A 16,434-nucleotide genomic window follows, 5' to 3' on the forward strand; every position below is an offset into this window, starting at 1 on the left:
TCTTAATATGAATTTGTTGATATTTGAGTAATCATTTTCCAATTTTTCATTTTATTTTCTGAACGTTAATTCCTTGAGCGCACGTCTCATTTATTTCCACGCCCCACATCAACGAAGTCATTAAACTCAAGTGAAATTTGAATCCTCTTTGTATGGTATACATAAGTACATTGTAAATGGATAAGCAGGATATTTGAAGTCTAATACTCATTTTATTTTTTAAATATTAAATGGTATCGATTATTGTAATGCTCTCTAACTGAAGTTATAGAGTATACTATACTATATAAATGAATGGTTTTGAATAGAATAATTGTGTACCCTTAAAAAATAAGACATAAAATTCCCATGAAAATTATCTAATGACATGAAAGAATCATCATAGAGAGTAAATGCAATTACCGGCATCAGTACCTTTTCCCTAAAGATTTAAATCACTTCGTGTAAAAATAAAATTATTTGTTTCACTTTTAATTGCCAGCACAGCCTATTTGCCTTTACCGCACTGTTATCATTTTTATTGCTGTTTCATGTTAGTTCGATTTCATATACATTGTATTCATTAATCAAAAGAAAAATGAACACTTTGTGAGATAAAGGATCGCTGCAACCCAACAGCAAGTTCAACAGAACTAAAAAGACGAAGAAAGAAAAAATCGAGACTTTTATATAAAAGCCTTTGCTTTATTATTTTCTGTTCCTGGAGAATATCTCCTGTCTGTAATAAGCTGATTTACTCCCATCAAGTGCGCCTACGCTGTCATCATCAGACGATATGACTGAGCGTAACCACCATAAGTGAAAAAAAAAATGTCCACCACTTCATTCAAGATGGGAAGCGCTGGTGTATTTAATCCTGATTGAAAATAGTAAATGAAGGAGACACGCCGTGGTTGATGACAGATCTTATTACAATGAAAGAAGACATTTTGAATAATGCTAAATATTTTTATCAATCCTAGGTGGTATGATACACCTGTCGATATTGATGTGGACAAAAGTACATTGTGATTTCATACACTAGATATTATAGAGCATTTGTATATCACCACTTCTGTTTTAACCGTAACTTAACTTGCAGGTGAGATATTTACCTTTAAAAATTGAAATCCTTTTGGAAAATGATAATTCCTGTATACTCTTGAAGACACTGATAACACTTATTTCAAATTTGATAGAAATGACAGTAAGTACAAATGTATCTTTGAACCCATGCATACAGTATATTTGCACTACACTATTTCAAAAATACGTAAGAGTTTTCAAAACTGGAAAACGAAGCACTGTTGTAGCAAAATCGTATTTTTGTTATTTTCCCTGTTTATTGGCTTGGAATGCAACTTTTATTCCACAACTTGGCGAATTTGACGATGATGCTTTTCTATTGTTTTTTTTCCCCGTCTCAAGATACATGTATTTGTTGTCAGGATAAAATGATCAAAGGACACCTGATTTTATTTTATGATATGAAATACCCAGTACCTTTATCATAATTATTTTTAATCAAATCAAACAAGAAGGCGCAGACTTCTCTATATCTTTTACATTGCGCGAGGGAAAAAAGATTAATACGATCCAAGGATAAGGAATTGAACGCTGATCAATTCTTTTGATTCACCATCATCAGATATTTAATAATTCTATTTCCAATTGCCTGCATGTTTAACAACACAAGATCCTTCCAATTATCGTTGATGATGTTATTGAAAGTTATCGGCTTCCATTTATCCGGCTGATCCTAAATTGGAGAGAGAGAAAAAACCCAACGAGGCTCTTGATTTGTATGAAAAAATATCTCCAAACTCCTATCTAAGCTGAAAAGAGAGTCGGGCCCTAATCAATATGAGTTACTGGTTTTGCTGAGGTATTTTGAAGAGATCTCCGGAGGGACTATAAGTCAAGTGTCAAATATGTTTTGCGTCCACTCTGATTTCTAATGAAACCCGTGAAGGCACACGGAAATCATCACCATGGCGTTAGAATCAACTTCCATGTTTAACAATGTCGCCATTTCTAACGGAAACGATTCTGATTCCGATTTATACTCGGAGTACGATTACGATTTTGAGGACTCTCATGTACTTCCATTAGAAGAACTGGTACCGGTGTCCATTGCTTACGGATTAACATTGGTGTTGGGGATTACCGGAAATATTTTGGTCATTGCATCCGTCATCCGGTTCCGGAAGCTACACAGTGTCACCAACGTTTTCTTGCTTAGCCTGGCATCTGCAGATTTACTTTTAGTAGTGGTCTGTGTTCCAGTAAAGGTAAAACAAATTACGCAAAAGGAAATGTCTGCAGAGAAAATGATTTTATTAATGAATTTGTAATACATAAGTACATTGTAATCGCTTGTTAATAATAACGATAAATACATGTAGTACTAACGTTCTTTGTAAAGGGTTGAAATGGGATCTTAATTCGATTAAGGGTAATCTGATGCATCTTCTACCATATTTTAAAAGATGTACAGAATCTTCAAAAATGTCCAATTGTTTCGATGAATATTGAAAAAGCATTATGAACTTATTCTGCACCGACATTCCTTGACCTATTTTAATGTTCTAATTAACTTCGTCATTGTTCTCTTATATTCCCTTTAACATTGTGGCAGCCACCAAATAATAATCTGCCGGTCGGTCGCCACATATTTTTTTGCGACGGCCAATCTGAATTGAGCCTAAAGATTTATATGCCCACTCGCTTGATGTGAGTACTCTCAAATGTTACGACTTTTGTCACAAGAGTTACATGTAGCAGGTAATATGTGAATGGTTTCTGCAATAACCCGCATGATTCATCAAAGAAAACATTTTTATTGTTTATATTTACATTTCTCTATTAACAAATTAATAAATTGATCGTAAAAAGTAGGTGAACTTTACAATTAACGTACATCAGTACGTAAGATAAAAGCCAAAATCGTCTCCTATGGGAATTTGAGTCTGACATCATCATGATTACTTCGTGCAGTTCGTGATGTATTTTTTTAAATTGCTGAAGGTTTCGAGCAATCGAAAAATGAGGCGTGTAGATTTCAGTCCTGTCAGACAGAACTATGAATTACAATCAATTTTCGTAAGAAATAGAGGGAATCATACTTGGTGGATGTAAATACATGTATAAACAAGAAAATGGTTTCTTTGATGATTCACGTGGATTATGAAAGTACCAGTAATGACAATAATTCATTCTTTATTTGCACAAGACATACATCTTATGGCATAGGTTGATACTATATAAATAGTGCCTGTTTGGGAGGGTAACAGTTGAAATTGACACCCCGAGAAAACCATTGTCAACCGACGCGAAGCGGAGGTTGACAATGGTTTTCGAGGGGTGTCAATTTCAACTGTTATCCTCCCGAACAGGCACTATTTATTTTGTTATACTGAATGTCTTAATTTTTAAGGAAATGTTACTGCTTTTATATAGGAATAACGTGAATTCTACAGCGAACCGTACGCGCATAATTTTCGCGCATGTAACATTTTTTAATGATACCCGTTGCTAACGTTGAGGGTAATAGAAAATATTATTAACTGCGTCTTAACCAATCAGATTTCAGTATTTAACATGAAAGTATAACAAATATAATTATAAAGCAATATTGAAATAATGGCATGGCACATGTGCATCTGTAAAGTAAACATTGCAGAAAAACGCCGTTACTGTATGTATTTTTTGCAGTGGTTCCGCCTTAATTCATATCCCGCATGAATCACCAAAGAAGCATTTTATTGGTTAATAATACACTACATATATCTCCGACCGCATCGCAAGTAATAAACGGAAGTTTCTATTAGGCGTGTAAAATAAAACAGGATCCAAGAAAGCATGCTTGGCTATACCTTAAAGAAAATTTTCCCATCATTACTAGTAAGTTAATTGGATTTAATGGCACTTCTCAGTAGAGTGTTATTACAGCTGATATTTTGGTATCAAAATTATGATTTCGAACATGAATCAATCATTCCTTTATTTAATTGAAGAGGAATGTAGCAATGAAGACTACCATTTTTCTTAAAGCAATATGAGCTGCATTTTTCATGTTGAATTTTTTTTTAATAAAATGTTCTTTTCTACTAAAATGACAAAAATATCATGGTTTTTAAATTTCTGTTAGCCATATTTTTGTGGCATAGACCGTCAAGAAGCCTTATTTGGAGCAAAATTGAGTTATTGTCGTCCTGTACAAAAATGATTTGCTATATATTCCTTAGAAGAGAAATATTTCCTTTGACAAAAATTAATGATTTTTTCCAACCTTATTTATCATAAAAGTTTAGGTTATATGCAGACTTATCATACTAGCAGGTTTTTACAGCAAAATAAAATTCTAAAAAAAATACAGCTCATGTTGCTTTAAATTTACATATAAAAAATTGAATGTTGAAGGGGATTCCTTCAACATTCAATTTTCTATACCTAAGACACAATTTTTTTTGGGGGGGTGGGGGTGGGGGGATGGGTAAATAAGAAATTGTAGCGAAATTAACAAAATGAATTTTAACTACTACACTATCCCCCCCCCCCCCCCCCCCCAATTATAATTTTTTCAATTGGTGGATTATAGGGTTATTTTGCCTGTCAAGATTTCGGGTAACCCCAACCCCCTTTCAAAAACGATGTGACTGTAATAGTGTAACATTTGTTTTCTTTTGAATTTGGATAGGCCCGGGGGAAATCTTAGAAAGGCATCCACAAACAAGGACATCAGGAAAAGGTTAAAAATTGCAAAATATTGATATAAATTGCACTTCTTGGATAATGCATTTAGTGTTGATATGAGCAATCATTGCATGGCACTTGAGAGAAACGAGTTCATGAATTTTATCTAAAAGTTGTAGGAAGACATTAAACGATAAATAACAGGACATTTTATTACAGGACATTTAATTACAGACGGAATTTTTTTAATTTCCAGTGTATATTAACACATTATAACATATAAAGAGGTAGGATCGCCATTTCTATTTGTTTTTTGTAGGCACTTCATCGGCAACAGGGCAATACTTGTACCAACGTACGAGTTCAAAAATTTTATATATCGTTTTATTTTTCTTATTTACATTTACTATCAGTGTAATCAGAACCATTTTAACAAGACCTTGGTCTTTCGGTATGATGTAACTATCTTTTTTTGCGTCAAAACAAAAATAAAATGACACTGCTTTTGAGTGAAACATACACAGATTGCGTTGATTTCAAAGAGCCATGGCTGAGTTCCCAACAATGAAATAGACAGACCTACGTCACAATGCTGTTTGACAAAACTACCCAAAGTCCAAGCTCTTGTTAAAATGGTTCTAAATATTGAACATTATCATGGGCTATAAAATACCTACTCTACCAATTTGATTTTCTCGACACGTTCGACTTCGTGATTCAATGAAATCATTAAGCAGACATATTCATATGATATATCTGGTATCTTCGAAATCATTCTTTTTCTGACACGTAATAAAATTCAGCAAATGAAAAAAGTCTTTCCGCACGTGCCAACAAATCAATTCAAAGATTGCTTAGATTTGACAACTAGTCGTTGTAGGGGGATGATAATAAAATACATGAATGGAGATTCGCTGAATCGACAAGACCTCTACAAACACTGATGTCAATAATTGGTTTGGAGCAATTTGAAGAAATTAATAATAAAGTTAAAAAGGCTGTATTGGTCTCTAAAGCAATTATCATTAGGCTCAGTTTCCTCGTATATGAAGATGATTTAAATCAAGTTATCGTGTTTTTAAGTATTTAGCTTATCAATACATACACATGTATGTATACTTTTTAAAAAACGTATTCTAAAAAGTGACACTTAATAAAGTTACTTTCGAAGAGAACTAATCTCATTGTGTAAATGATAAAAGATTGAAATGCATAATTTTGTTCTTATTTTGTGGCGTTAAAGTATAAACGGTTAAAATATAAATAATTAATGAATATTTATAAAGTTGTCTTGTTGTAACTATCATTGAAGGTAGGTGAGAGTCAGTGGGAGATTGGGATACAACAGTTGTTTGCCGTCACGTTTTTCATTTCTTAATAACTAATGTCCTTTTTTTAAACTTTGCTAAATTTTGTGGGAACCGGGTTGAAAAAGAATTCATTCTTGCGTTGGATTGATAATAATTTCACAGAAATGGATGCTATAAAACCAATGTCAGAATGTTTCCGGGAAAGATTCAACATCTGATACAAACTACAAAGTCAAAAAAAAATAGTCAACATTACACAACAACAACAACATTGCATAAATAAAAGAAAACGAATTGACAGAAAACACACTGTAATTTGGCAATACATGAAACAGTTATTTCCAATACGAAAAACAACAATTATCAAATATCATAATTTGGATTCCCGTCATCAAAGGGAAAATGGTTTTCTGCTGTTTTTCAAAATTGGGTTTCATGTCAGTTTATGTATGAATGGAAATGTTTACAAATGAATTATAAAAAATAGGACGAGTAACGGATTCCTGGAACACGTCAACATCATTCAACCTGTTTGGGACCCTTCAAAACTGGGCACATCAAAGCTTGAAAAAATGGACAATGTACGGGGTAATTGAATAACAGTAAAAACATGGAATCTCACTTTAAGTCGGAATACGTTTTTTTTTTAAAAGGTTTGTCAATTGGGTCGTGGAGCCTATCCACTTGTATAAAGCATGATCATCAGTAGACTAGGTCAATGTCGCAGCGTTGAGGTGCCATTGGTATCCCATAAATACCGTTTATAGAACACGATTTAAGACCAAAGACAAGAATGACATCTATAAGCAGCAAACGAGCAAAGGAGGAAAAGCAATCATTGTATTAGACAAAAATCTCATATGAAACTGAAATTAAGCTTTCAGTACGAGGACAATTATGGTTTGGACAGAAGACCATTGAGCCTCTCTTTGATCAAAGCAGAAGGTTTTGACACCAGACGATTCAAACATGCGCAGCGTGTTAATTATAGTTTGTTTAGGTTCTATTATCAGGAAAACGATATCGGAAACAAGAGAGACCTCATCCTTACCATCATCAAAACGACCCAAACAAACACTTGACGCCACTCCGTTCCCAAAGAACGAGAACTGATGTCACCGTTTTTGTTTTGCTTTTTTTTTTTTTGCTTTTTTTGGGGGGGGGGGCATCAATGATGACGATTGTATTTATAAACACAACACGATGCGGTTATATTCAGTCTCCCTGACCAATCCTTGTGGCATATTATCACGTCATGATGTGGGGTGTTTTTTTACGTAGGCGGTAATACCGTCATAGAACTTCTTTCGTCTAGTAAACTATTTTATTCTTTCAGTTGTTATTTTGACATGTAGATACAAGTTGAACACTTCTTTTTAAAAGTGTTTATGGTGCCTTGCAAAATATTACCTCACCATATTTTACTTGTATTATACACCCCTATGTAAGATGCAATAGAAGCAATGAAGTTTGAGTGTGAGGCCTTGTTCCAATCCAAGTAAGGAATAAGGTTTCATTCTTTTAGTATTATGCGGTGATAATTTTGGTCGGGCGTGATCAAATCCAATAAACCCCGAAGGTATTATAAATTTAATTTTACCACGCCACGACCGAAATTATCACCTCATAATATTCAGAGAATGATTCCTTATTACTTATAATTTTCTGCAATGTACCATTTAATTTTTTAATGTGAATAAGCAAACCCCGCTTGCGTCCTAATTATACGTCATCTGAATTTATGGGACTGTATAGTACAAAATCAATACGTTGTGTTATCACAGGCAAAGAAACTGAAAAATGTAAATATACTGAGATATTTTAACCGACTATAAAGTCTTTCAGGATGGTTTAAAATAGATCTTAAGATGTCTAGATCTATATGAATTGCACCGTTTGGGTAATTAAGTTGCAAATCGCGATATATATATGTACAAATGTAGGTAGACGACATCATGAAAATAAGCCAATCTCCTCGATCATACAACGCTTCGCTTCTTGGTGTTGGCATCTGTCGAGCGCGAATGACATCTTTCAACAGAAGCTGGTGCTACTGTGAAGAAGTCGCAGAACTGTAGAAATGTTTGGAGAGAATTGAGAGCAAATACTTCGCTTGTTTGAACAGTAGATTTGAGATTGTGACGCAGTGATGTCATGATGCGATGTCATGCAGTGATACAGACGACTGTGGAGTATACAAGAACAAACGTCATTGGCGGAGACAATGGCAGGAAAATAAACCGCAGGCTATTTTTTTTTACGTATAACGTTTTCAAAGAATCCCATCCGTAAGATCCAGCCATTAAATTGGTAGCCCGCATGGTTAAATGCCATATGTATCCTGAAGCAGGAAAAAGATGTCGGGGGCTAAAAACCACCAATATGTCGAACATACATCAAACGGAACAATCAGCTCCAGTGACCTTTAATTCAAAACCATTAGATATCGGAATAGGACTGACTATATATATACGTGGTAATCATCAACGAATTGCAAGATCAAAATTTCCGTTAGAGCGCTTTGAGTTAATTTTAATAGCTGTCCATCCACCTCCTATTGCAAAAAGTAATCAAAATTCTCTTTATTTACAAAAGTATTAGTGGTACCGTCATGGGCACTTAAAGCTCTATGATACAAGTACTTTATTTTTGCTCTAATAACAAATATTTGAAACACTTCTTATTCTTAATTTACTTCATACACTTTAGAGTGATATTTGCTGCTGATGCTATATAAAAATCGAATAGGTGATCACTCTAATTTGGATAAATTAGCCTACACTTAAACTGCATCAGCAATGTCGACACGGTCTAGCTGACATACACGCAGGGTTCTCATTCATCCTCAAATCACTTAGTTATTACTGAGAGAGAGAGAGAGAGAGCTTTGTAAAAAGATGTACAGAAATATTTAAAAATTTTTAACCTTATATAGGCTTATTTGGATTTTTTTTTAAAATTATATGCGGTTAATGTTCAAAACCATCTGTTAACTTTAAAGGTAAATTTGACAGGTAATTTTTCGACTACTCAACTTCTCATTAAGAGAGTCCCTTACATAGGGTGGCAATTTTTGGATCAGTTCAGTTCAAGAATCGATAAAGGCTGTTAAAATAATTGTAAAAACTATCTGTGCGCTTAATTGCATTGGCAAGTAAACAACTTCCATGTTAAATGTATTATGCAATACTCGGAGTCTCCAGCGGTAAGGTCTAATATTTGCCGCTTTAGTAAACGCAAGTAAATCATTCAAAGTCACTCTGTTTTTTACTTGAGACCAATTATCAAACATAGTTTTATAGTGTAAACGTTCAAGTTTTTGACTAATGAGCTCATGTTATATGCATCATAATGACACTTGTGGGAGATGAAAAATTGCGTTTGTAAAAAAAAAAATTACTACGGTGCCGACTATCCAGGCGTTTTTTCAAAGTTTTAGAATGTTTGCCAATCAGAGTTATCAGAAAGTAATACGTGAAATTGTGAAGATTTTGGGTACAAAAGAATTGGAGCGACAAACAAAAATTGTTGAACCTAACGTTGTTCTACTTAGTGGATGTTCTATCATGTATCTACTGAATCAAAGTTTTGTTTGTTTTTTAAATATATAATGTTGGGTTCGGTTGATTTGGTTGGAACTTATTTCATTGGAGTATGATTACAATTTGATTGGACACAACTTTTAAAACTTACGTGGCCCTCTATAATTTTTAATAATATTGTAAAATAAAATACCATCAACTTCAACATTATTATAATAGATCCCGGATGTAAAAGATATATAACTTTGCATAGGAACACACATCCTTAATAATTGTTACAGGAATGACGTCATATGAGTGACAGTGCGTTTGGTACACGGATCATCTATTAAATTTTCTACCGGACAAGTAGTTTGTTTATGAATTGGTCTTTCCGGTGTTGCACAGTCTTTATTCTTTCTACTTACCCCCCAGTCCCCCACCCCCACCCCCCCCCCCAAAAAAAAAAAACCCCAAAAAACCCCAAAAAACAAACATAGATAGTTATTCACTTTGTTAAAAGATGCATTTTATTATTTGGTATGTCAAGAGTTTTGACAACGTTAGACTGTTACATAGTAACGTTGTAGTAACGTTAGTGTGTTACATGGTTACATTAGTGTTCACATGGTCACAGTAGTATGTTAGATGATTAATACGTTACTGTTTTAAATAGTTGTTACAGTTAGATAGTTAGTGTGTTACATAGTTATGTTGGTGTGTTATATGATTACGTTACCTTGTTACATGGTTACTTTGTGTTCCATGATTACGTTGATTGTTGCATGGTTACGTTAGCGTGTAACAAAGTTACGTTAGTGTGTTACATAGTTAAGTCAATGTGTTACATAGTTAAGTTAATGTGTTACACAGTTACTTGAGTGCGTTACATGGTTAAGTTAGCGTGTTACATGCACACTTTTTATTTTGACAGTGTATATCCTTCTTCTCCTACTCCTGGAGGCTGGGAGAGTTCCTGTGTAAGTTCGTGAACTATCTCCAGAACCTGTCTATCATCTGCTCCGTGATGACTCTCACGGGCCTAAGCTTAGAAAGGTAAACTTAGTCCTGCTTTTCATCCAGGGGGTAAAGACTTATAATATAAGTACTTTTCCCAAAGTAACCTCGAACTTGCCGGAAATACACTGAGTTAAAATCACAACAATCGCTCATGCCATGACCACATTTATAAAAAGTAGGAACTTATGGTTTCTCCATTAGAGAGTAATTGAATGTATCTTCCCATATTTCGTTTGCAGTGGTATAAATTTACTGAACATTTTTAATTAATTTTTAATTTTTAAATATAAAAGATAGAATGAACAGTACCTGCAGACCTCATAAAGGTTTTCACTTTTACTGTGTGCTCTTGCATATGCAGAGAAATACAAAAATTCCGCGATTTCAAGGCAGTGACTTTGTTACCTTTTTGCTCAAATGACTCTTGATAAAGACGGAAATATCTGTCATTTTCAGTAGGATGTACTTGAAAGGATTCAATCAAATTTATCAGATTTACTAAATCAAAGAAGTATTAACCGTGTTACCCCTTTGAACAGAGTCTTGAGATACGATCTTTTCATTCGATATGGCCGATCGAGATGCTACCTATAATTTTTCCTTCTCCATATACAGTACATGCATATGATATCTAGAAATTAAGTATTAATATGATAGATCTCTATCAGTCTGATTGAATTCGGCTGTTTTTATACGCTACCGCTCTCGAACAATGGATCAGAACAGCTTATTTTCATCAGATTGCAAGTATGTCGGTGTATTATTTTAGTTATCACCTATAATCATAGTATCCTTTTTCAAATTGTGAAACAATTAATTGGACTAATGGAATTTTTAAAGCCAAAGCAAATAACTAATTTTATTTCTAGATGACGTAGGTCTTTCTTTGCAGGTATTATGCTATTCTTCATCCAATGAAATCTAAGTATGTTTGCACTATAAGTCTGGCTAGACGAAGCGTGATCAGTATTTGGATCCTGAGCTTTCTAATGGCAACACCAACTTTGGCTGGCCAGGTAAAAACGTGTACCTATTTGAACAGCCTTGAATATACAATCGTACAATAATCATACCAGTAAAATATGACATTTATTTGTTGAATAAACAATTATTTTAGCTGAATCAATTTTTACGGGAAATACTTTAGATGACAAAGAACTACATACAGTTTTGACTACAAAAAAAGAATAGCAACTATTACTTGCATATAGACAACACACTTCTAGCTAAAAAGAAACTTAATAAAATCGTTTCACCAACACAGTACAAGTTTGAATCATACAATGAATTTGGTTAAACAATTTAATTCATAGATAATTAAACAATACTATATAAATAATATCTAATGCTAAAGAAATAAGATTTTAGTTAAGTGAAACAATTATTTGATTAAAGTGTTTAGTGTCCTGTCCAGATTGTTTCTGTCACCGTATGTCTGATCTGGATTTATATATAAACCTCTGTCAGATCTGCAATTTCACATTAAATTTTTATGGTCTTGTATCGTGCTCGTGCCTACCGCAACACAGGCCTTTGGACTTTTTGAAGTCTCAAAAAGTTTCTGGATTCAAGTGGGCGAAAGGTTAATACAACCATTGGGAAGGCTCTATGGTCCTGAACATTTTTTGATCATTTTCAGACAATATTAGTCTTTGAGAAGAAGAGCTATATAAAGCTTAAATACTTTGAATGACTTTTTCACTAAATGCCAGTATAATATCGCCCTAAAAATCTAAAGAAAAGTCAGATAGATAATTTGTTGACCATTCAACCATCTTAAATCGTTGATATTTTGTCGAATTTCAAGATATAATAAATATTAGTTTTAACAACAATCGTAAAATTCCACGAAAAAGAGTGTACTTCTACACACTTATAAACTTGACATTTTGCTGACTTGAATGAAAATTGCGTTTTTGAATGAGTGCACATAAATGTAACTCAAGTATCCTGTTAGGAGAAAATAACGACTTGTCAATTTGCTAACAATAAGTGTTAGCCTTAAAATGGTAATATTAAAGAGTTGTCTCTCTTTTCAAAGGGGATACTGTACCTTAAACTGTCTTGTATTACTGTACCTTAAACCGTTTTGTATTATTGTATACCTTCGAGTGTTTTGTATTATTGTTTAATGCAGTTCACTCACGTTGTTTTTAGATTCACAAGACCGTGGGTAAACACCGCCAGGCCCACTGGTGCATACTGGAGTGGGACAGCTCGGTCATACAGCGCGTGTACGGAGTCTACATGTTCCTGGTTATACTTATGCTGCCGTTTATACTGCTGAGTTATGCTTACGCCAGCATATGTCGGGAGTTATGGAAGATGAACAGACGGGGACATAACTCGGGGTAAAGTTCAAAACTCATTATTTGTTAAATGACTATACATGGTCCATTTACTAGTTTAATATAGACATACTGCACATCATAGCATATTTAGACTAATACTAAAACATGAATATTTTTTTTTATTGAATTGAAAACGGAAATCGTTGGTTAACAGTTAATTTTTGGGCCCAAATGCACTTGCGTCAAAAACGTTATAAGCCAACACATCTCATTTTACGGTAGGCATGGTAAGTTGATATTAAAAACCACAATTTTCAAATGCTACAAATGCTTTTGAGATAAAAACATAAGTGAATTATATGAAATTAATATTTTCCCTAATATATAAGCAATTTGACATAAAATTGCTGATTTGATTACATTGCAGTTTTTGTAGTTAAAAGGGCATGGCTACGACTTGAGCTAAAGATGGCTGTATGCTCCTGGCCATTTTAAATAGGCTATACAATTACCTCTTTATAAATACATAGGAAAATGCTCAAAATATCAAGCTTAAGGTTAAATGTCAAAGTGTAAGGCAAATATGATGGTTAATTTGGTGACAACCTAACAACCTTAAAAAAACTTCTTTTATTTTTTCAATGTATTTTTTTTTTACAACTTTACTAAAAAGTTTTAAATTGATATATTAGTTGTCAATTAACAACCCGAGGCATATAGCTCATAAATCTTTCTTTTTGAAACAAGACTCGATCCATACATGTATAATATTTAAGTTAAAATGTGTAAAATTATCGTAATAGCACGATTTCACCATAAAATTAAATTATGAAAATACACCTCTGAACATACCAATGGTAAAACTAAAGACGATTTGCTTATACATGTATTTTTATAAATGGAAATATCAAAGTTTGTTCCTCTATGTACATAATACGAGTAAACATCATCCCCCATTTTCAACGCTCGTGTATTCAATACGATGTGATTTATCAGACACAATATATTGCCAAATGATGATGGGCAAACATACTAAATAAAGATGATAGATTATGGCAAATAAAATTCTATCAAAACTAGATTTCTCAGTTTCCATTTTTTTTTCTCTCTCCGATGATCTTTCATGAGGATAAAACGTGAAAAACTGCATTACCTCAAATATAGTCTCGTTCAACCAGACGCTCGGCTGTCTCCGTAAATCTCGGAGATTCGCGGAGACAGCCGAGATTCTGGTTGAACAAGACTACCTCAAATTCAACGCATCAGTATGGCATGTAAATATAAAATATATATATTATACAGAAGCGAAATGGAGGCTCTACAGATTCGGCGAGTTTCACAACGGCGTAAGGATACTAGTAACTCAGCCAACCCCCAGAGGTGTGGGGATGGGGACGAAAACAACACAAAGAAACAGGTCTATTATAATATCTATAATATCATTTTCTATTTTCATTTAAATATTTTGTTTAAATTCTGTAAGTGTTAAAGGGGGTGAAATACTAATATTTACATTTTCATGTGTCTCTGTCTGTGATGACAATACGTATCGATTTTGTGCTATATAACCCATAACCTCAAATGACGCCAAAATGAGGCGCCAGAGGGGTTTGCTTATTTATATTTAAATACTTAATCTTACGATGGCTTAAATATAAGTAATAAGGAATCATCTTTTGAATATTATGAGATTATAATTTCGTCCGGGGCGTGATCAAATCTATCATTCTATCATTCGGGCTCTATTGGATTTGATCACGCCCCGACCGAAATTACCACCTCATAATACTCAAAGAATGATTCCTTATTCCTTAAATAAAGACCATGCAAAATATTGCTTACAGTCACGGTCAAATAAAAAACAAAACGAATGATCGGCATATGATATCACTGGTTAGTTTCATGTTAATGTAACAGGAAATTATTACATGCAATAAACATGATAAATAGGATATAACGATTTTCGAAATAGCAGGAGAAATGTTAATCTTGAGCATGTAAAGAAAAACGTGATTTGAATTATTATGTAACTGTATAAGTTTTATGATCTTTAGGGAAACACTTTAGAAAAATGGTTTTTAGTAATCTACATGTAATAAATAAAAGATTTACATAAAGCTGCCAATGCACATAGTCAAAAAATAGTGCGAGGCAAAATGCGTGCGCAAATAGTAAAGTTTTCATGATGTCTCATACGGACACTACTGCGATCGACCGAGGCCTATCACAACACGATAAAACTCAATAAGAATTAATTTATTTTTATTTATTTCATGATTCTATATTAACGTTTGACTATTTCTACTGAATATTTTTTCTCTCCTTTTTCATTCTATGAATATTTGTACATTGTTTGATGAACGATTTCTCCAAACTTGGCTACATAAGGAATTTATTACGTTACGTTAGGAGACAGTCAGATTCTTTATATTGTAGAATAAACTCTTAGTACATTTGTACTTTTTTACGGTTTGAAGAAAAATCAGCAAGAACGTTTGAAATTAACGTGCCGATCAGAAACTAGGTCTTTAGATTTATATATGCAATGAAAATAACTTTTACGTCGCAAATATCTTTAGGGATGCTGGTTAGAATTTCTGATTGTCTTCTGTATCTAGGTCATAAAGATGCTAGTGACAATTATCGTCCTCTTCATGATCTGCTGGGGACCCGTAACCACCAACAATCTCCTGGTCTCCTTCGACGTCCTAGACAAGTTACACATGGGAGCCCTGAAGCCCATTCGTCAGGCATTTTATGTGTTGTCGTACATAAACAGTTGTGTAAACCCGATCGTTTACGGCTTCATGTCAAAGAATTTCAGGAAAGCGTTCATCATGGCGCTGGGATATTTGTGTCTTGGTCGGAGAAGGCAGAGAAGGACGCAGTTTTGGGACCAAACGATGGTCAGGTTCTCTGTGGAGACCCGCTACAGTGTGTCCGCCCGTGGTTCCAGACTGACTGCGTCCCAAATTCTTCTCCAGAGGGAGGGTCTACGTCCTGTGGTAACTTACGACAGCGAGGACAGTTTTTCGTTGAAATAGAATTGACTTGCAAACCAAAAATAAATATTATACATGTATTGTAAATTCCTTATTTTACGCGAGTACTTAATTTCGCGATTCCGCTGTTTTGCATCAAATCGCGAGATTTTAAAATCAGCGAGGACTGCTTCTCGCGATTTTACGCGGAAATCAATTCCTCGCGTTTAATTAGGATTTTACAGTATTAGATAATATTTGGTGAAGATTAATTTTATAAGATAATATGGCTATCATGAAAGCGTTAAGCTTCAGAAAAAGTTTATTTTCATTTTTTGCTTTTATACTTATATAACGTATACAAAACCATCAGAAATACTAAATGACCTTTGATCATTTGACCTTGACCTGTTAGAACGATCACTTCGGACGATGATTGGTGATTTGTTACTTCTTGAATAAAATATTCCTTTTTCACGTTCTATTTGAAAGGTGCAGTGAGTATAAACAATACCCGCCTTCTAGACACAAGTTGTACAATTAGTCAAATCTGCGATCCACTGATTAGTTGCTGTTATACAGTTACCTTATCTTAACAATTTTTTTCCAACTATAAGTGATAATGTAGTTTTTAAAA

The 16,434-nt window shown here is 33.8% G+C and overlaps 1 protein-coding gene across 1 annotated transcript; it reads left to right on the forward strand.

Annotated features, from left to right (window-relative positions):
* The first annotated feature begins 1,646 nt into the window (after positions 1 to 1,646).
* Positions 1,647 to 16,116, forward strand: LOC105344805 (QRFP-like peptide receptor). Its single transcript, XM_011452692.4, has 6 exons — positions 1,647 to 2,270; positions 10,440 to 10,561; positions 11,418 to 11,541; positions 12,683 to 12,876; positions 14,119 to 14,233; positions 15,435 to 16,116. Exons 1-6 carry the CDS (start codon positions 1,971 to 1,973, stop codon positions 15,858 to 15,860), a joined length of 1,281 nt encoding a protein of 426 aa, XP_011450994.3. The 5' UTR covers positions 1,647 to 1,970; the 3' UTR covers positions 15,861 to 16,116.
* The last annotated feature ends 318 nt before the right edge of the window (positions 16,117 to 16,434 follow it).

This window comes from Magallana gigas, chromosome 7, assembly GCF_963853765.1.
Source record: "Magallana gigas chromosome 7, xbMagGiga1.1, whole genome shotgun sequence".
Lineage (NCBI taxonomy): Eukaryota > Metazoa > Mollusca > Bivalvia > Ostreida > Ostreidae > Magallana > Magallana gigas.